Here is a 21,127-nt window from a genome sequence, read left to right as displayed (position 1 = left end):
CTCTTAAAAATAAAAGGACTAATGGTGACTGATGCACTTATGAAATCTGCTACGTTGCACATTGGTCCCCCCAAATGTATTTGCAGTGATCAAGGAAAGAATTTGGATAACGGCTGCTTCAGGAAGTCTGCCAGCGGCTCCAGATTACCAAGGTCAAGACTAGCGTGGCACATCCTGCTAGTAATGGGGGCAATGAGTGAGTGAACCAGTCCATTGGTTCAATGCTTAGGGTTCTTGTCAGTAAGGACCAGAATGACTGGGATTTAAAAGTCCATTATGTTGTTGTTTTCATACAATACTAGTTGGCATTCCACTATTCAGTACTCACCCTATGAGATTATTTTTGGCCTCGGCAAACCCACACTTCCATGTGACTTGATTTTCCAGCAATGGGGCCAGCCTAAGCTTCTACTCTTGACACAGGGCAATGTTCCTGCACATGCTTATGTTAGCTTTTGCTCATGTTGAACAACAAATGAGATGCACAAGGGAGTGCCAGGCATGCTAGAGACAAAAGTGCTATGTCCCTATCCAGGAGGGGGAGAAAGTATAGTTCCACAACTGGTAGAAACAACTGAGGAGGGGGGAATCCAAAGCTTATGCCCTTTTGGAGGGGAATGTGTTGATTAAACTTAGCAATCTCTCCTTGCTCAGCCAGAAAGTCTGCTCTTGGCCATCTGTAGCCCACAGGACCCTGATCGATCAATATTTTGCGAGAAAAGATGAACCTGCTGTGGCGGGTCAGTGCCACCCTCTTGAGCTTATTGCAGCTGATAGGGAAGGAGTGGGGGAGACACCTACACCTGCTCAAGGGGCCCCTGCCTTTGAGGAAGAATTGTTGGGAATTTTTAGTAACCTTGAACCCATGACACTAGAAAATGATTACCACATGTCTGTAGCAGAGAGTGCTGAACCACTCTGCCCAAATCAATCAGCATCAGCCACCAGCAATACATGTCCATCCCCAGAATATAGAACTTGTGTGGGTAGGAAAACACAAAAGCCCTGTTGGCTAGCTTATGAACATTCTTACTTTGTGAGATGCTTACTTTAGGGGAGGGAACTTGTAATGATTGTGTAACACCGCCACCCAACAGGTGATGCTGTTCCATGCTTTACTATTTGGGAAGTGTCTTAGCTGTTTTGTTCTACTGTTGTTACTCAGGGAGAGTTTCCCTGAACCCTATGTGAATGGTCTGAAGAATCACAAGCCTGTAATAAACTTCTCCTGTTAAACTAGTATTGCAGTACAGGTCTCTCAAAGTTAGGAAGTGTACTGCTGTACTTGTGTTCAACATAAATGTAGCTGTGTATGCTGTACACAGGTTGTATGAGTGTTTAACATAATATGTGTTTAGGGCTCATGAAATTAATAGCAGGAGGGCAGAATAAGAACATTTGCAGAGCATAACAAACCACGGAGGTATACATGTATTGCATCATATGTATGAAAGATAGGTGGGTCAAAGCAGTCTTTGATGTCACATTGTTTTAAATCACTCTGAATGGGTATTCATGCATTGACTAAGTTTATATTGAAGACTTGACCCTTGGGAAGCACTTCACTGTGGTGGTTCAGAAGAGTTAGTGCCAGTGAAAACCATCAGAATTGCAGAAGATAAACCAACGGGAGAAAAGGTCAGAGAAACTAACAAAAAGGTTCGTTGTCTCATGTTTTATATGCTTTCTTACATGGATTTTCAAATCTGATTTATGATGTTTATATTAGCAATAACTTACTCTTAGTGATACTGTTTTTCCAATAACATATGCAAATAAGTTTTTTCAACAGTGGCATGAGTTAGAATACACAAATTCTTAGAGCTGGTTCATACATGAATGTACATAATTTAATTTATCTACTCTTGATTAATATAGACAATGACTTACAGATAAATATGTGGACTCCACTGATAACTATCACTTTTAAGGTGTTGTGAAAGTTCTGTCCAATGTTCTATGTCTAACATTCTATTCTACTATCAAGTTACCATTTGATATAACAATCACCAAGTGATGAACAAACACATGGAAACCAGGAATTAACTCTACAGTATGTGTCTTTGGGTTTGTTTTCTATAAAAATGTTGATCTAAAATAGGATAAAATATCTCAGTTAAAAAGATGCTAAGCTGAATGATGCTATAAAACCTATCGATACTTAAACCTTATTTACTAATTTAATTTAATGTATAACCCACTTGCTCTAGACTGGCTTCATTGACTTTAATGTTGTCCCCAAGAGTAAGTGAGTAGTAGGTTCCAATTTTTAAGAGGTTCTTCTAAAGTGCCTTTAAAGCAAATAACATGTAATGAAGTAATGATTTCAACTTTTTGAAGTTTTATATGAAAACATAAGAAATCTTATTTGAAACCTTGCAGTCCAAAATTATTTGAGTTCATGATATGCCACTCGTTTTGTTACTGAAACCCTATACAAAAAATTTCCATTTATTCTGCCTTCTTTTGATCTGAGTTTTTAGAGAAATTGAAAAGAGATATTATTTGAATATTTAAAGAGATTGAAGGAGGATCACATTTTACAGAGCTAGAAAACAACTTAAGCGCATACTGCATTTTGATTTTATGAACTGTAATCCTAACATTTGTTCACCATCGTGTTTTCCTCTTTTTTTTTTCAGATGAGAGTGTTCATTTTCTTCATAATTTCAATAACAATGGCCAGCACAGCTATTTTCCTTGCTTTTGTTCAGAAAGGAAGAAATGACTTATTCAGTAAGTAAAAAACAAAACATTCTTTATTCCTGGATGCATTGCAGTTCTGGAGAGCAAAGATGACACGACGTGGGTTTTAGCTGACAGGGGGCGCAGGGAGAAACCTCAACTGAATCCTATCTTTCTAAAGAGAAAGAGATATTTACTTTGTCTTATTTAGATATTTTTAATTGGTGTTTCTATAATCTTTTCTCTATAATCTTGAAATGTATAATCTATAATCTTGTCTCTATAATCTTGAAATATCTTGCTTGAAGATGATTGCAGCCAAAGAAAGTTGGTCATAACCACTGAAATTAGCGGGACTTAAGTTAGTCATGATTTAACTTGCCTCATGTATTTCAGTGGTGCTTAGTTGTGGCTAATTTTCTTTGGATACAATCCAATGATACTATAGCCCCTATAATGTCAAATGAAACTCACCCTGTGGTATGTCATCACAGGGTGAGCTTTTTATTGCCTTCTCCACATCAATGGATGTTGCTGGCAGAGGCAAATTGTATACAATAATGATATATTATATGCATTATATACTATAATGATTATGCAGAACAAGATATGAGTTGACTTCTATTGTGGATATGCCACAGTTATTGAATTGTGACCCACTTAAGCCCATTGATTTAAGAGCGCTTCAGTGCACCTAATTCTGGCATGGACTGGATTTTGCTGACTGAGTCATGCAACATGAGAGAAAAAAGAGGCTTAATTCTCTGACGGAATTCTGATGTGCCATTTAACCCAAAGTTTGTTTGCATTTAATGAAGGATGGGATATAAATCCATTAAATAAATTAAAATAACAAAAATACATGTCGCCAGCTAAGTTCAATGCAAACTGCAATTTGGATAATGTGTTTCTAAGGATACTACAAATTCAGTCAAATTATGCTCTGTCCTTTTTTTAATTAAAAAAACCTCCTTTGTCTTTATGTGCAGGAAAAACAAGAGAGAATGAAAATATTATAACTATCCAGGAAACATCTTCTCTCATGGATGGGGAAACACACAAAAGAATGGAAAGGTAATTTTTTTTTTTAATAAAGGGGAAAGGTGCAAACCCAGTGACTCCTGCAGGTGTGTGCATGCAGTACCCCTTACCCACATTCTCTTTATTGGGCCAGGCATTTGGCAATGCCAGCCTGCCTCCTCATCCCCATTCAGTGCTTCTGGACCAAGGCCTCACTCTGGTTTTTCAGGTAACTTGAAGCTATGGTCCGGAGTGCTCTCTATCAGCTTTGGTTGATACAACAGCTGCATCTGTTCCTTGAAGATAGGCCTTGGGCATGATCCAGCAGGGCTTTTCTTATGTTCTAAGTGTGGAATGGATTTAAAATGTTTAAGAACTTTAAGAAATGATTTTGCACAAAGAGAAAGAACAGCAACAGAGACCTACCAATGGTGCTCTCCGAAGAGAGAAAACTCACAGAAGCAGAAGCCAAATATTTCCTCTCTATCTAGCCACTGTGATTGGAGGTTGTGTACAGAAAGAAAACCTATCAGCATGTTCAATACTTTTGCTACTATGTGCTGTCAGCGCACTGAAGAGTTACAATTTACAGTGTCAATCTCATTTTCCCTTGCTCTTTCTCTCCTTTCTCTGTAATCACTACCTGGTCTATTCCACAGGGCCACAGTGCTAGGTGAAAACAAAAATGATTGAATAATTAATGAAATGAATTAAATGTATGACATTCATAACTTATTCATGACATTCATTTATTTAGTAGTACCAATCAGACGAGTCTCATTTGTTGCCACTTTCCCTTCATTACACAATGAATGCATATCCCTAATCACCTAGCAGCATTTATTTTATTTTATTTTATTTTATTTTATTTTATTTTATTTTATTTTATTTATATACCACCCCATACAAAAAGGTCCTTGGGCAGTTCACAAATTAACTATTTAAGCAATCTTAGCATGTTCCATATATCATCAATTCCATAATTTTCCAAACCCTTGCAAACATTTGGGGAGGCTTGTACAGTTTTTATTTTCTTCCTGTTCTGTAGATGCTTTCTTTAACAACATTTGAGAATCCTTGATTTGAAGCATAAATGATGCACTGAAGACCATAACAACACAAATACTGGGGGGAATAAATGGAAGGAAAACTGTATTATTTTAGATTTGATCTTGAGCAGCTTACAATGTTTCCAGGACTGTGAAAACCTAAACATTTAGCTCACAAATAACTGAAGAAAGCAGCAGTACAATACAAATGAGTTCAGTACTGCCATTGAAAATGAAAAAGCACTCCTGGGCTGAAGAGGCAGTTTCTCATCCAGTTTCAGATTGGGAAATTCTTAATCATTCCATGAACAGTATTTCAGGGTCATGTTTGCTGATATAATGAATTAAATTTTGAAAGTACCTGCACTGAGTGAACAAAACTAGATTTCATTTGTGACCTCAGTTTGAACCTTCAGTAGTGAAACTAATGGATAAATGTATTTCTTTTGTAGGGTTTCTTCCACAACTCTTACATTATTTTTAATGATTATTTTATATGAACAACTCTTGTAGTTTTGAAACAGTGGTGACCCCCTGCATTTGCTATCATTTATGCTGCCAACATTATAAATACAAAATACTTCAAGAAAACTTTAGTTTGGTTGTGAACTCCACTGAAAGAATTCCATTATTTAGTTTATTGCCCAGTCTTCAATATAAGATTTCTACAGAAAATCCAGACACCAATTCAACGCTGAAAGATTCTCTTTGCACATTTAATTCAATAATATAATATTATATTCATTATACGTTTTTCATTTTAAGCAATATTATAAACTTTTCATTTTAAGCAAAGGCCCTAGATGTTTGTACAAATGTTTCTTCAAAGTCACACTGCATTTGAATAGTTATTAATTATAATGTTCACTAATTCTTATAATATGCATATTTCTCTCATAAGAATGACAATGAATTAGCATGAAAGGGTTAAAGCTATGTGAGAATGCTCATGCAAAAAAAAAATCTCAAATGAGAATGTAAATAATGCAAACTAGTGTAAAGCTCATTTGATGCAATTAAGATTTATATCAGATTTTGCTGAAGTCATGAATTGTAAGCTTAATGGAAGTGATAGAATAACAGTCTGTGAAATGAATTGTTTGGTTTCACAATTGCATATTCAGAATATAGTTACAGATTTGGTCATGGCTACTTTGCCATCTTGTCGTTTGGTAGCATGCTGGCTAATAGTTCAGAAGGATAGAAGGTGCCGCCTCTCAAAATGAGCTAAAATAGTTACCTTGGAGGAAGAAGCTGCCAGAGTCTGGGAAGTGGGCATGTATCCACCTAATTGATGTGTGAATATGAAAAGAATAAAATAGCTAACAGACAGACAGCGTCTGAGTAAAATAGAGACAAAAACAGAGTAAACTAGAGACAGCTTCTGAGTAAAATAGAGCTGTTGTTGAACTACAAATCATCCCCAGCCACAAAGAATTGTGGCAGGGGGTGATGGGAACTGTAGTTGTTATTGTTTTGTTTTGTTGTTTTTATTGTTTTGTTGTAAACTGCCCAGAGACTTGCATTTTGGGCAGTATACAAATGTGATAGATAGATAGATAGATAGATAGATAGATAGATAGATAGATAGATAGATAGATTATGAACAGCTGGAGAGACAGGGTTGCCTAACTCCTAGGGTGTATGGTCATTTTCTGGGAACTTGTTGCTGCTTGCAGGAGTGCTCCTCTGTTTCAACACCATCTAATGCACAATGTGTATATTTGTAAATAAATCAAATATTATAAAGATACCATGAAGCACCAGTGATCTCTCCTAGGGATGTGCGAACTGGTTCGGATCCGAACCGGGGCAGTTCGGCGGTTCGGATCCAAACCGAACCAGCCCTCAGGTTCGGGCTGCAGGTTCGGATTCGAACCGAACCGGGGGTGGTTCAGTTCGGACCGGTTTGGACCAGTTTGGACACTCAAAAATTAGTAGGATGGTAGCTGGCACACAGGGGTAGCTGTCACCCAAACCCCAAAGCAATTGGACACTTGTACGATTTTTTATGAATTTTTGAAAATTATTTATATTTTTTTCTCATAGGATATAATGGGACTCGAACCAGGCCATTATTCCTTATTGTGTAGCACCCATGGGTGCCAACAACCACGCAAACCCTGAAGCCACCAGACACCCCTATGATTTTTTATGAATATTTGAAATATTTTTAATTATTTTTTTCATTGAGTATAATGGGACCTGAACCAGTCCATATCCCCTATTGTGGAGCACCTAGGGGCACAAAAGCGGGGTGGGTGGTAGACAGACAGGGGTGCCTACCACCCAAAAAATCTCAAGGCAATTGGACACTCCTCTGATTATTGGTGAATTGTTAAAGTATTTTTGAATTCCTCATAGAGAATAATGAGGATTGCAGCAAATATATAGCTTCACGTCGGGGGGAAAGGGATGTCGTAGAGTGGAGTGTGGTGGCTGGTAGTTCCTAGGGTGGGCAAGGAAGCTATCAGAATTACTTGAAAGGAATTAGGCAAAGGGGTGATTTTTGAAGTTTACGCGGCTTTAAGGTTTTTCTCCATAAAGAAGCATGGAGGTGTCAGCAAATGTATAGCTTCATGTCGGGGGCAAAAGGGTGGCCTAGAGCAGTGTGGGGTTGGTGGTAGTGCCAGGTAGGGGCAAGGAAGCTACCTGATTTTTTCAAAGGATTTGGGCAGAGGGCTGATTTTTGGTTAATTGTTGAAGTTTACGCGTCTTTAAGGGTTTTCCTCATAATAAGTTATAATGGAGCTTTCAGCAGCCCCATAAGTGCACTTGGGGGGTGCTGGGGTGGTCCAGAGCGAGTGGTGGTGTAGTGCACATAGGGTGCGAACCACCCCCATGGGTTTCTAACCCATGGGGTACAGGGTTCTGTTGTTTCTGAGGTATTGAGTGTGGATTCTATGATAGCAAATGAGATTTTCAATGAGACACCATGAATCCACTCTAATATGCTATGGGGCTTTACAGTGCATATTAGCAAGGGTGCCCATAGACATAAGCATACAGCAAAGTATAATTATATTCTTAGTAGATTAGTAAATTTCAAAGTGCATAATAAGTCAACTAAAGCAGATCCACATGACTTGAGTGAAGCTGCACACCTCTGTTTTGGAAGCATGAGAGAGCCTCTTGACTCAACATTCAATCCTTCTTGCTGAGAAAATCCTTCTAATTTTATATATAGCAGGCTGTGCATGTAGTTCATATCTGTCTAATAGGCTCCTACAGTATAATTTTCATAGCACTTTTGGCACCCATCCATCAGTCCCTTCCAATGATCTTCCTCTCATGATGGCAAGAGAAAACTCACTGAAACTCGAAGACATTATCAATTCACTGCTAAGCATATATACTCAGAAGCAAATCTCACTGAGTTCCATGAGATTTATCCCCTGGAAAGTATAGACTCTTCCTTGTAAATAAGTCCCATCAAACTGAGGGGGCTTTTTTTTTCCAGAATAAAAATGTTTTGAAGGAGACTGAAAATGGGATATCTGCTGCAAATTCTTTGGAGGATGGGTCAGAAACAAACATGATAAATAAATGAGTGTTCAATGTCAGGTTCTGGTCTCAAACACCTAAATGGCTCAGACCTGACTGAAGAAAGAAGTTGATTTAGATTTTTGGCATTATGTCAGGCGATGGATGTGTAGTCTTTTTCATAATCTTGGAAATTGTATGATTCTCTAGATATCACCCCACCACCACCATGCTTAAATTAGTTGTGACCATTTTAGTGAAACTGGCAGAATGATTGTGACAAGGTTACTCCATTGCTTTTGGTTGAACCTAGTCATGACTACTTGGATTGGAGCCAGTGGCTGACATCTAGCACTTCACTTATGCCAGTAGCATAGTGAGGCTGCCGGCGGCTCCGGTTCAGCCTGCTGCCGTGGCTCTTGGCGCCCGGCCATGCACCCTGCATCAGAAGTCAGATGCAGAGGCATGGCTGGAGTGCCAGGAATGGCCCCAGGGGCGTGGCAGCCTGGTTCTTCGGACCGATTGGATCAACGGTCGCTGCACCCTGACTTACATAAACATGTTGTGTTCGCTAGTTCTGCAAAGTTGGGAGTTTGCATTCCAGACTTGTGTTGTGGCTCAACACATTGCACAATAGGTTGCACAACCTTGTAATGCAGCCTTGCATATGCTCCAGAAAACATTGTTGCTAATACAGTATCATCGTGGAGCATCACAACTTCACACAACTGTGCAAATTCTTAAGTGTCTGTAATTTCTCTTGTGCTAACAAAACATTCGTCTGGATACCAGTCACTGTTCCACTATCCTTATTGTGCAAGCACAATGGCTGTGCAAATGGAGTAAGAATGCAAAAGATTGCAGCCATCTGTGCCGCCATTTGTGCTTAGCGCATCTGCACGCAACTTTGTTCATGCGCTAGCGCAGCCTTAATCTAGATGTCAGTCAGTATAGCCTATAGAAACCATTTTGTAGTTCTATTACAGGTATTTTATCCCATACTCATAGTATTAAATTGCCAGAAAGGTTGAATACATTTGCAAAACCTCCAGATCCAGCCACTTCAGATGTTCTCAGCCACTCCAAGGTTGGTGTCTCTTTGTATCCTGCTAAGACTACAAAATGGACCATAAGGTATTCAAGGGAGCAGAAAATCAATTTATATGCCCCAAAGAAAAATCTTCAATTTCAGAATGTCAGTAAACATTGCCAGTCAGGCTAGAGATATCAGGACTGGGGAAAGAATGAGGAAAATTCATCAGTTTTGCTTCATACTTTGTAAAAGAGTTGTGCACATCTTTCTCTATTCAATTAATAATGAGAGGCAGTTCAGAGTTATGAGGAAGGAAGAAAATAAGAAATTCAAGTGAATTCTGCTTCTGCTTTCCCAGCATTTTCTGTAATTGTACACAATATCCAGACTGTTTAGGTGCACCAGTGCTGCTGTTGAGTTCCTGACTAAAGCAACACTGGTGCTTGCACAGAGCGGAGAGGGGTGTAATTTCCATGATTTCCCCTTCCCCCCAAGGGCTCTGTGCTAACTGAAATGATGTGCCTGATGGTGTGTGATTCTCAGGGACATATTTTCAGGAGCCACAGAGCACTTCCAGGGGATGGGCAGGTCATCAAAATCTTCCACCTGTACAAATGCTGGTACTGTGTTAGCTGAAAACCAGCACTTGGTTAGTCAAGATGTCAGTCAGGGAGATCTTTGATAGGGTGTGTGGAACCGGTTTGAATTGAACCAGGTTCAATCGAAAAAGGCCTGGTTTGACTGGTTCGAAATCAAACCAAACCAGCCTCAAAAAACTGGTCCTAGTTAGAACTGAACTGGTCCGAGTTAGAAGTGACTGGTCCAAATTAGAACTGAATTTGGTCCGGTTCAACCTGGTTCGATGGTTCGAGGGACTATGCTTGTAAAGGGGAATCCAGTGAGGATTCCCCTTTACAAGCAAAGGGTTGGGGAAATCCTTTTAAAGTCTTCTAAGGGCAGCCAGGGGAGCAGCGAGAGGGCACCTTACTGGCAGCTCCTCCAAACCTTGGTGTTCCCCTAAACCTTGGCACTCCCAACTAGTAGTGCAGGCTGCATGGCAACAGTGTGGTTTCGGACTCCATGGATGTGTGGGGGCCGGAACTGCACTGCTGCTGCATGAGCCATGCTGCTGGGGGGGAGCACCAGGGTTTAGAGGAGCTGCCAGTAAGGAGCCCTCTCGCTGCTCCCTCGACACTGCTGGGTGGGGGAGCACCAGGGTTTAGAAGAGTCTCCAGCGGTGCTGGTAAGGTGCCCTCTTGCCATTCCCCCCACCCCAGCTGCCCTTAGAAGACTTTTAAAGGATTCCCCCACTACTTTGCTTGTAAAGGGTTAACCTAACTGGTTGCCTTGAACCGTTGAACTGGGTCGACCTGGTTGGACCACCAGCTGATTCAACCAAACCATTGAAAACAGTTCCATGCACACTCCTAATCATTGAACCCTAGAGGACACCCCCCCCCAATATCTACCTAGACTTTCCATGTTAAAAAAGCACAAGTTGGCTTACAATAATCAAATAATTAAAATAAATAAAACCAGTATAGAAACAGTGGCAATAAATTGTAAAACCAGCATAAAAGTATCAGCAGTATAAAATAAATCTACTGATCTAATGAAGTTGTCGTTCAAAAGACTGAATTAAAAAAAAAATTTCAGCAGCAATAGAAGGAGCCAATATATAACATTGACTGCATGTAGTAGAACTGTGCAAATTTAAGTCAAAATAGAAGAAAATCACAGTTACAGCTCTTTGAGTGACTTTGTATGTTCTCTAAAATCTGAAGATTGTGTGATAAAGAAAAACAATGCTACAATGCTACTACCAGCTTCTACATTCTGCCCTTATGACTGCAGGACAAATTGAACCCTAAATCGAATTCTTGCATCTAAAATTCCAGGCACATGCCAGGAGCCTGAACAATGAAAAAATGGTGTTTTGTGTTTTTTTAAAAATTGTAATCTGAAAAAGAAGCTGATGAAGAGCTGGATTGCATGATCATTCTACTCATCGTATTATCAAAGTGGGGACGTGCCACAAACACGCAGAATGTCTTAATGTGCTGCCGGACGTCCTTTAATTGCATGAGAAAGGTGTTCATCTGAATCACCCCTCTACATGTACTCTAAAACCCTGGGTTTGGGCTTGTGTGTCGAGGGGCAATTTGGATGAACATCCTTGATGCACCCCCACCTTGATTGCACTATGAACTGGATAATTGTGTGTACTCAAAGTGAGTTCACAAAACTTTACTGGGCTAGCACTCAATAAGCTGGTAAAGTGATCCAGCTCACAAAAACTTACTGTGCTAGTACTATTCTTACAGTTTAAAGAGTAAGGACATTCAAAATGCACTGCACACTCACAGGGTGCTTTATGGGGGTTCCAGAGGGGAAGAAAATGCCTCCCATTACCCCAATCTCTATGCTGCCTGAGAAGGCACCTGCACGTCTGGGCATGTGCTCTCCACACCCAAACTCTCTACGAGCATCGTCTGTGGGGAGGTAAGCTTTTTAAGGCTTCCTCCCCACTGATCCTGTAGCCCTTTCTCACCAATCGTGAGAAACGGCTCAGTGTGTAGCTATTCCTCATAGAAATCCTAAATACAGATACCAGTGTAACTAAAGTTTTATTTAGTATTTCTAACTTTTTTGCAGACTTTTCCCAAGGAGTGAGATAATGCCTCCTGCACAGGTTCTGCTTTTTTCTAAATATCCAGAACAGGAGACTCAGACTGCCTCTCAAGCTGCTGAAAGGATGGAAACTTTAATACAAGATTTGAAAGAAAAACATCACCAGAAGCATAAACGATCATTGTTTCCAAGTGGTAAATAAATTATGATAAATTATTATTGCTTCCAAGAGAGAAATGCATAGGCAAGACACTGATGAATTGAGAGTTCTGTCTCTTAGATGAAAGTAGTACTGATGTTATTATGCAGAAACAATAGTGCCTGTATAGCAAAGGTGAGGCGTAAAACAGCATTCCATCATTTTAAGTCCTGAACATAATACCACTCATAAAATCAATAGTATCCATCTAGACCCCCTGCAATCTTGCACACATCCTCTAGATGAGAAGCATGACCAGTTCTCCAAATTTTGTGGAGATGGGTTGAAAAATGGCCAAGGCACAGCAGTTTAAAAATAATTTCCTAAAAGGGGAGGGGGAGTTGTAAACACACACATAATATATGTATCTTTAAAAAAACCCTGCCCCATTAATTTTATCTAAAAATTCAAGTACATGCTGGACCAATGCCTTCTGCTTGTTTGAAAAAACAAAACAAAACCTCACCATATCGTTTTTGAGTTATTAGTGTCTGAAATCCCCCTAACAACAACATACTGGGGACCCACAATGGCTTGGGTTCAGGGTACTGAACCCGAGCCATTACGAGAGCACCTTCTCTGTCATGAACCCAGCCACCTATTAAAATCACCTGGAGAGGTCTGGTTACTGTTTTTACTCTGTTTTATATTTGATGTGTTTTAAATTGTGTACGTTGCCTAGAGATACACACATATCAGGTGGTATATATAGGATAGACAGACAGATAGATGCCATGGATTTCGACTGCTGGGGAATTATATGCAGAGCTGGGAGAGGCAATTCCTGGCAAATTGCAGAGAGGGACTCCCTGGTTTTGAACAGGGCTGCCTGCTAAGGGGAGTAAAAGCTCATTCTAGCAGCCACCACTCCTTTCCTCCCTGCCTTTCCGTTTATGGATTTTTGTTTCCTCCCTTCACCCGCTATTTCTTTTTTTGCCTTCTTCTCCTCAAGGAATAGTTTCTCTACATTCTTGCAAGCAGCCATTTTTGTTGTGCCTTGCTCCTCCGATAAGAGGCTCCACACATGAGCAGTGTGTAGAGCAGAAGGGGGTTTCTGAGGACAGCAGGTTTGACCCGCTCTCCCCGCAGATGATCAGGGAGCCCTCCCTGGGCAGGTGGATCACCCATCCAGACCAGCAGCAGCTTTGCTCAGGCGCTCCTGCGCCCAGTGGCTGCCTGCTAAGGGGACTAAGGCTCCTGCTTGTCCAGCAGCTTCAGAGGTCGGACGAAGGGAAGTGCCACCATGCGGCGCCCCACCCACCTGAGCCCTAGGAATGCACCGTGCAAGTGCAAGCAGCCGCGGCAGACACATGACCCCCCAAAGGGGCTTAACGGAGCCCTCGCTCTGTTAACCTTGTTTAAGGGGGAGGGCATGTAAGCGGGCTTGCTGTCAGGAGCCACACGACTCCCGTTGCAGCACACAAGCATCAGGAACGGGGCTGGGCTCCCTTAGCCCAGTTTCTGCTGCTCGTGTGAATCACCTCTAAGTCTCGCGATTGTCATATTCATATTCTCTGGTTATCAAGAGCACTTGTTTCATCTGTATGTGTGAGAAATAATCTCTACTATTTCTCTTGTGCATATGAGCTCTATGCTAATCACCTCCTGTTCAGACATCTGTGCATGCAGGGGGATGTGTTGTGCTGTTCAATTATTTTTATTATTAACATTATTGCCGCACCTGGGGTTTGTTTATTTGGTTTTGGACAATGACAAAAGCCCTTGTGTGTACATTATGTGTACATTATGTGTAAAAAAAAGTGTACATTAAGGAACAGATTGTATGAGTGTCGAACATAATATGTGTATTATGTTCGACACTCATACAATCTGTGCATAATGTACACAGAAACAGATCTGTACACAAGTACAGTTATGTTGAACTATACATATTATGTTGAACACAGGTTCACCAGTACACTTCCTGTCTGTTCCATGCATTTGAAGGACCTGTACCCAGGTTCACTTTTAAAATGAACACAAGTACAGTCATTCATACAAAAACATGTCAGAGTGTACAGACATCTGTACTCAGGTACAAATTAATGGGGCTATTCTCACGATTAACACAAATCGGGCTAGGAGAGCCTAGCCCGATTTTTGTTAATCGTCAGAACCACCGGGCTCGGCTGCAAGCCGGGTGGTTCTAGAGCGGGTAACCCGCTCTGGAACCCCTGGTAAAAAGCAGGTTTGCAGAGCGAGCGCTCCGCAAACCTGTTTTTTACAATTGTGAGTAGCCACAGCACGCCTTCGCGCCGCACCTACTCATGAGTAGACCCCCAGCCGGGAAGTGAAAGACCGCCTCCAGGCTCGGGGATCTCCCCAGTATGCCCAGCGCACTCGTGCAGGGCATACTGGAGCTTGCGGGGGCCGTGCAGCCCCCGAGCTCCCCAACCCCTGCTGGCTCCGTCTCGGAGCCGGCAATCGTGTGGGCGGCTGATCCGGCTGCCCAGGGCTCCCTCCCTGCTCACCCGAAGAAACTGGGTCTCACGGATTGTGAGACCTGGCTCAATGTCTGAACTGGGCTATATTATCCTTTAATATAGGAGTATTGACCCTCTGTTGTTATCACTTAACCCATGTAAAAGGTAGTGCATTCAGCTAATTTCAGGGGCAGGATTGTTTGTTCAAAATTTAGTATCTGCAACTAATAGAGAAGTATGACCTTATTTGGCACAAAGCAAGCAACCAACCAACTAAAGCAACCAAATATATAATAGATAGCTTTAAGAAGAACTTGAGGCCAAACTTGCAATGTTAAAGCTATCTTTGACAGATGGGTTTGACCAGGAAGTGGCCTGGAACAAGTCCTTTTATATATGCAGGAGAACCTCATTATTCGCTGAACTGCTATTTAGGGTGTCTCATTGACTCCCTTTTTCAGTATCCATGGATATGCAGGGGTTAAAACCCACATATTTGCAGTTCCTGGTGGGGCAGAAGTGACTGTAGAGGTCACTTCTGGCCGCCAATTTGTTTCACAGAGCCCAGAAGGAGGGGCTAATTTTTTTTAATTGGACTTTCCCCAGCGATGTTTCATGGTTGGGGGGGGGTCTTACTTTTTGGAGGGCATTCCTGGGCACATCGGGGACACATGGTGAGTTTGGGGTTATTTGGGGACTGTTTGGGGCCATTTTGCTACTTTCCAATTTTTCTTCTCCATCCTAGAACCTACCCCACCTTTCCCCATAGCCTTAATGCCTCATTACTCGCGGCAGTAGGTGAGGAGTGGAACCCCCATGAGTAACAAGGTTCTCCTGTATTATAGAAATCAATGGTGGGTGGGTCCAATATGTGGCATGTGGGAAAGGGAGGTTGACACTTCCCTTAGCCACTTAGGAAGCAAATTTCCTTGCGAGGGGGCATAATCTATAGATGGTGTTAAGTTCCTCCACCCCCACCCTCCCCCGCACCGCAACTGCATGCCATGGGCCCAGACTGGATTGGGGCTTCCATAGCTATTTTTTAAAAATATAAAATGACTGTTTCTGCTCCACATCAGGCTAAACCCATCTACCAAGTGTCATGTGTACTTTTGGTCTCCTTCTATCCAGCAGAAGTATGAATTGCACAGCAAGGAAATAGCAATATGTTGTCCTCTGTGATGTGATTCCTTGCTAGTCAAATGTTTAAAGCATTTGAGAAAGAATGATGGCTTGTTTTTAATTTCCAGATCTGTTCTCTGCTGATCTTCTCACCATGATTGCCAATGTCTCTGGATGCCTGCCATACATGCTGCCACCAAAATGTCCAAACAACTGTATGACCAAAAAATATAGACACATCACTGGGGTTTGCAACAACAGGTATGTCCTTTAGCAAGACGTATCATTCCGGCCGTTCTCCCACGTTGAGAGACACTTGATTACAAGGTTGTCCCTCCTTGCCACTTCCCAATTTGATCTCCCTACTTAGTCATATCTAACTTTACCGCACTGGAACTCACCATGTTTGCTTCACCAGAGGATGCTTAGAATTCATACACACTCACTGAATAATGGGAAGCTAGGATGGTAGCAGTTATTTACTATGAACTGGAAATGTTTGCTTTTTTGTAAACTGAGGGGACAGGTTTTGCCTCAGAATGTATTATCTACTATACTGACTGTGAAGCTTGATTTAAGCTCTGAACCAAGGACCTGAGCAGGGAGCGGCCAGAACTCAGAAGAAGAGCTCACATGCTTTGAATGAAGAATGTCCCAGGTTCAGTCCCTGGCATTCATAGTTTTAAAAATATTACAGGCTGGGGAAGACTCCTTCCTAAGACATGGAGAGTTCCCACTGGTTAGAAAATACTCTTCTGGGCTAAATGGATCAATGGTTCAACTACTAAGACAGCTTCATATGCTCATAAACTGCTCTGATTAAGAGACATAAGTGAATGCCTTAACATTTCATCTGTGCAGAACCTGTCAATTTGTAATTCTTATGATTAAGCAAACTTGCATATACAGTTAAGCTTATGAGTTCAGCTACACATTTTCTGTAAAGGCTATACATTCAAGCTCTATATATGCACACAGGCCTCCCTTTGGCAGCTGTAGCAGATGTTACTGCCTTGCACCATACACTCCATACTAGAGACTGCTCTGACATGAACACAGTATTCTTGTGCATGTGGGTTTCCCATTTGTCGCAATGAAGGAAGCATATCCCCCACAGAGGTATATCTAGGGGAAATAGCGCCTAGGGCGAACACTGAAATTGCGCCCTCTGTCCAAACATCTGACACCCATCTTTTAGATAACTTTACTATAATATCAGCTGAAAAATATTAGTCAAGCTCGTTAATCTTTTAAAATTTCAAAAACTATTTAGCAGTGGACGTAGCCAGACCAAAAAATGCTGGAAAACTACAAATTTCAGTATGCTGGGGCTCATGAAATACCCAAATACTATTTGGAGGTGTACTTGGAAAACTAAACAGAAGTGCCTGTCTAATTCTCTACTATGCACTGTAGCATCACTATTAGGTAAGTTTTAAAAATAAATGGAGAATTTGGCTTTTCCCAGATACTCTGAAAATAATTAAAGGATATGCAGAGTAAACTGTGTCACTGCTTGGAATATATTCTAGTATTTCAGAAAGACAGTTAAAATGAGAGAAAGAGAGCAAGAAACTCCCAGTGGGCCTTAATACTACGGATTTCACATTGATTCAAAGACAAACTCGCCATTAATAGCTATATTGTTAAGACACCACATTTAACTCACTTATCATAAGAAGCAAAGTAAGAGCAAATGAATACGATCCAAGCTCATAAGCTTCAGCTCAGTATTCACAAGCCCTGATTCTCTGTACATAGTGCCAAACTGGATATCTGTACAGTGACTTATATTATATTATATTAAATTATTATTTTTTAACCTGTAGCCCCTTTGGAGCGCTTCCTATAGGCCGTGGGAGGGGGGCATCTGCAAAGGTTACCCCTCCCACTGCTGGCCTCTAGGGCCTTGCAGAGACCATTTGAGCATGTGCTGTAGCCATTTTTTAAAATATTTTTTTTTTAAAAAAATGGCTGCTGAAAACAAAATGGCCACCGTGCATGCTCAAATGGCCTCTGTGAGGCCTGGCATGGCCTAGGCCTCACAGAGGCCATTTTAGCATGTGCAGTGGCCATTTTGTTATTGGTGGCCATTTTTTAAAAAAAAAATAATGTTAAGAATTTGCGCCCCCCTTGAAGTGGCACCCAGGTCACGTGCCCTGCCTGCCCTACCCTAGATACGCCCCTGATCCCCCACGCCAAAATAATTGTGACTGCAGTTCCATTGGCAGCACTGGAATGAATGGAGAAGCCATTAAAACCAAATCAAACCAAAAGCAATCCATTGAAAGACCTCTTCCCCAGTAACATTCCAGTGATCTGCTAAAATATTAAAGCAACCGAGAAGAAAATCACTGGTTAAGCTGCGAAATTAACATATCATTACTTTCAATTGAGTGAAATAGCACTATGTGCAGGATTTTATGCCATTTCAATAAAGACGCATCAACTGTAACTAATTTGAATGCTTTATTAAGGCTTACCATCAACCTTCAAGTGTGAATTATTGCAGTTAATTAAGTGTATTACTGTCCCACATTGCTTTGCAAATTGAGCCCTTTGGTGCACTGAAGATCAGTGAAGTATTAATAAAATAATTGTCCCCTCTTTAGTGTCCCCACAGAAATGTATGACTAACACCCTGCAGATCCACTTTCTTTCTGAACAGTTGCACTTCAAATATAGATCAACTTGTAATAAAGGTCATTCGCATGACCAAAAATGTTGGGCATGGGGAGGGCTGGTGCGCTGGTGGGGAGGCAGGCTCCTACCTACTACTACTACTACTACTACTACTACTACTACCATTTATATACCACTCTTCAACCAAAGTTCTCAAAGCGGTTTACATAGATAAAAATAAATAAATAAGATGGCATCCTGTCCCCAAAGGGCTCACAATCTCAAAAGAAACATAAAGGTAGACACCAGCAACAGCCACTAGAGGAATGCTGAGCTGGGACTGGATAGGGCCAGTTGCTCTCCCCCTGCTAAATAAAGAGAACTACCACTTTTAAAAAGGTGACTCTTTGCTCAGTTAGCAGGGGTAGCTGCCTCCCCACACATGATCAAAATTCTTCAGGCAGCTCTGCTGCTCACACAGCACACTGAGCAGCCAAGCCAGCACCTGGAGGAGAAAGTCCTCCAGCATCCCACAATGCACCACGCCAGGAGCATGGTGCATTGGGGGATTCCCCTGCTGCTGGGTGCTTTTGCTGCCCAGCTTTGTGAACCTGCAGACAGCCCAAGCATTCACATGATGGGGAGTGGAGTAGAAGGGCACACCCAAAAACCCTGAGCTACCTTGTTGTGGAGGGCCAGGATTGGGAGTGATCCTTGCGCTTCTCACAACAGGGCTATACCCAGGTAGGGCTGCTCTACCTGGGTATAGCCAGTCATGAGAACCACCTTGTTATCTTTTTTGTTTTGCATGTATCCTCCAGTAAATATCTATGATCTTTCATTATAATTACTTATATTACTAATTATCCTGCTCTTTCTTTAGGGACTCAGGAAAGCTTACATGGGAGTCCCAGTGGTCTCCCATTCAAGAATTGATCAGGCTCACATTCCTTTAACTTTAGCTACCACACCATTCACAGTGCCATGAGGCAACCCCCTTCTATGTCTAGAGGGCAGAAAACAAGAACACTGGAAAGTGAGAGGTGATTGACATGCAGTGGAGGCAAGGGGAAGAAGATAAGCTTGTGACTTACTACCTCTTACTACCTTATTTCCAACTACCTCTCCCTTCTCTTGCCACTCAGTATCTGAAACACAGGCATACTTGTACTGATGTGCCTAAATACACTTTTCTGGGTTCTTGTCTGGGTCCTTATATTAAGAATAACCAGACAGGAGAAACTTTTCCAAGGCTTTTAATATTTGCACTAATATTTGCACTATTCGAGCTCAATGGTTCTCTCACCAAAATTGAGGACCCTGAATTACAATTTCAATAGGTCTTTATACCTTAGCATAGTGCTTACACAGCTCGAATAAACATTTGTCACACAACAATGAGAAAACAGGATATGTCTTATCAACATGAGCCACAGACTTCTGTTTCCTAACTAAGACATCACTTTATCTTTACAAAGCTCTAAACTTCCGCTAACGTAAACACATTAGCTAAGCACTTACACAATTTTCACCTTTTGTGGATTCAAATACATCAGTACCAATAGGCCCCACAAAGACCTGTATTTCTGGACGGACTCTGGAAAGGAACTGACCTGCTGGTTACTATTGCTGAACAAGAGAGGAAAGGAAAGATGAGGTATACACTGAGACAGAGATGCACTTAAGTAATTTTGGAGCCTGGACCTAAAGGTCTTTGGAACCCTACGCACCTTCCGCTGAAGGCTCCCACCCGCTGCAAGTTAAGCATCATCCCCTGCACTCGCGCGCACACACACATGCCCCGTGGCAAACACAGTATTTTTAACACATGGGTTCTTGAGGGCACGAAGAGCAACTGAACACACAAGAATGTAAGAATTACAGTTTATATAGATATGCATTAGCAGAAACATTTTAACACACAATGTAACATATTCCCACCCCAAATATTTCTTTCCCCACTTCACCCCCCCCCCCAGCACCTGGCACAGGTCATAATTACATTTGGCCGCCAAGCACAGTGCAGGCCAGTGGCAATCACCCCACCCAGGACAGACTAAGGAGAATTTGAGGGCCCCCAGGGGGTGTGGAGGCCCCTGGACTTCAGTCCCAAAGTCCATGGGTAATTCATCTATCCCACCACCCCCACACATTTTGTTGGAAGTGAAGGACTATACGCTGTCTCTTGTCTCAATGACATAGGAGGACAAACTAGTGAGTCAGAGGGCTGAGGGTCAAGACATTGGTCATCCCTTCTCTACTGCTCTGACACTATCCCTTGATATGTAGATTGCTATTCTTAGGGACTTCCTTCCTTCCAGCCACTTCCTTCCTCTTCCCTTCTTCTTCCCTTCCTTCTACCTCACAACATGCAAGCTCCTCTCCCCTGCACCATGTGTGCAGAGATGCAGAATCTATCTGCATCCAGCTAGATAGATAGGTTAGAGATTCTATCTCCTCACTTTCCTATCTAGGATGGAGTACTCTAATAAATACTACTTATATTGCTTTGAAACTATGAACTGGCTCCAAGTTACTTTACTCTCAGCATACACGCATGCCTAACTAAATTCCGCTGTGTTGTGCCTCTGTGCACTCTGCTGTAATGAAAAAGGGTTTCTCTTACCAGAGAGAATTCCCAACACATTTGTCACTCATCCCTTGCATGCCAACTTCTCTGATCATTTCAAATACTGTTGCACACTTTAAATGGGGCCCCTCATATGTGGCGCCCAGGACCCCTGCCCCCTTCTTTAAAAAGGCTACATTGGAGAGCTCTGTAAATTCCAGTGGTTTTGTCATAGCACACTGAAACCATGCAGGTAAGTGTGCAGAAGTGTGAAATTACCCTACATTCTAA

General features: G+C 41.7%; 1 protein-coding gene across 1 annotated transcript in view; it reads left to right on the top strand.

The window, feature by feature from the left end:
* The first annotated feature begins 11,947 nt into the window (after positions 1-11,947).
* The window catches only part of TPO (thyroid peroxidase), a 123,678-nt gene continuing 114,498 nt past the window's right edge, over positions 11,948-21,127 (top strand). Inside the window, exons 1-2 of the mRNA XM_053286033.1 lie at positions 11,948-12,095; positions 15,774-15,906. Of these exons, the coding sequence (XP_053142008.1) occupies positions 11,948-12,095; positions 15,774-15,906 (281 nt within the window). The remainder of the gene's footprint in view (positions 12,096-15,773; positions 15,907-21,127) is intronic.

The sequence above is a fragment of the Hemicordylus capensis genome, chromosome 1, assembly GCF_027244095.1.
Source record: "Hemicordylus capensis ecotype Gifberg chromosome 1, rHemCap1.1.pri, whole genome shotgun sequence".
Lineage (NCBI taxonomy): Eukaryota > Metazoa > Chordata > Lepidosauria > Squamata > Cordylidae > Hemicordylus > Hemicordylus capensis.
This window is presented reverse-complemented; position numbering and strand designations above follow the sequence as displayed.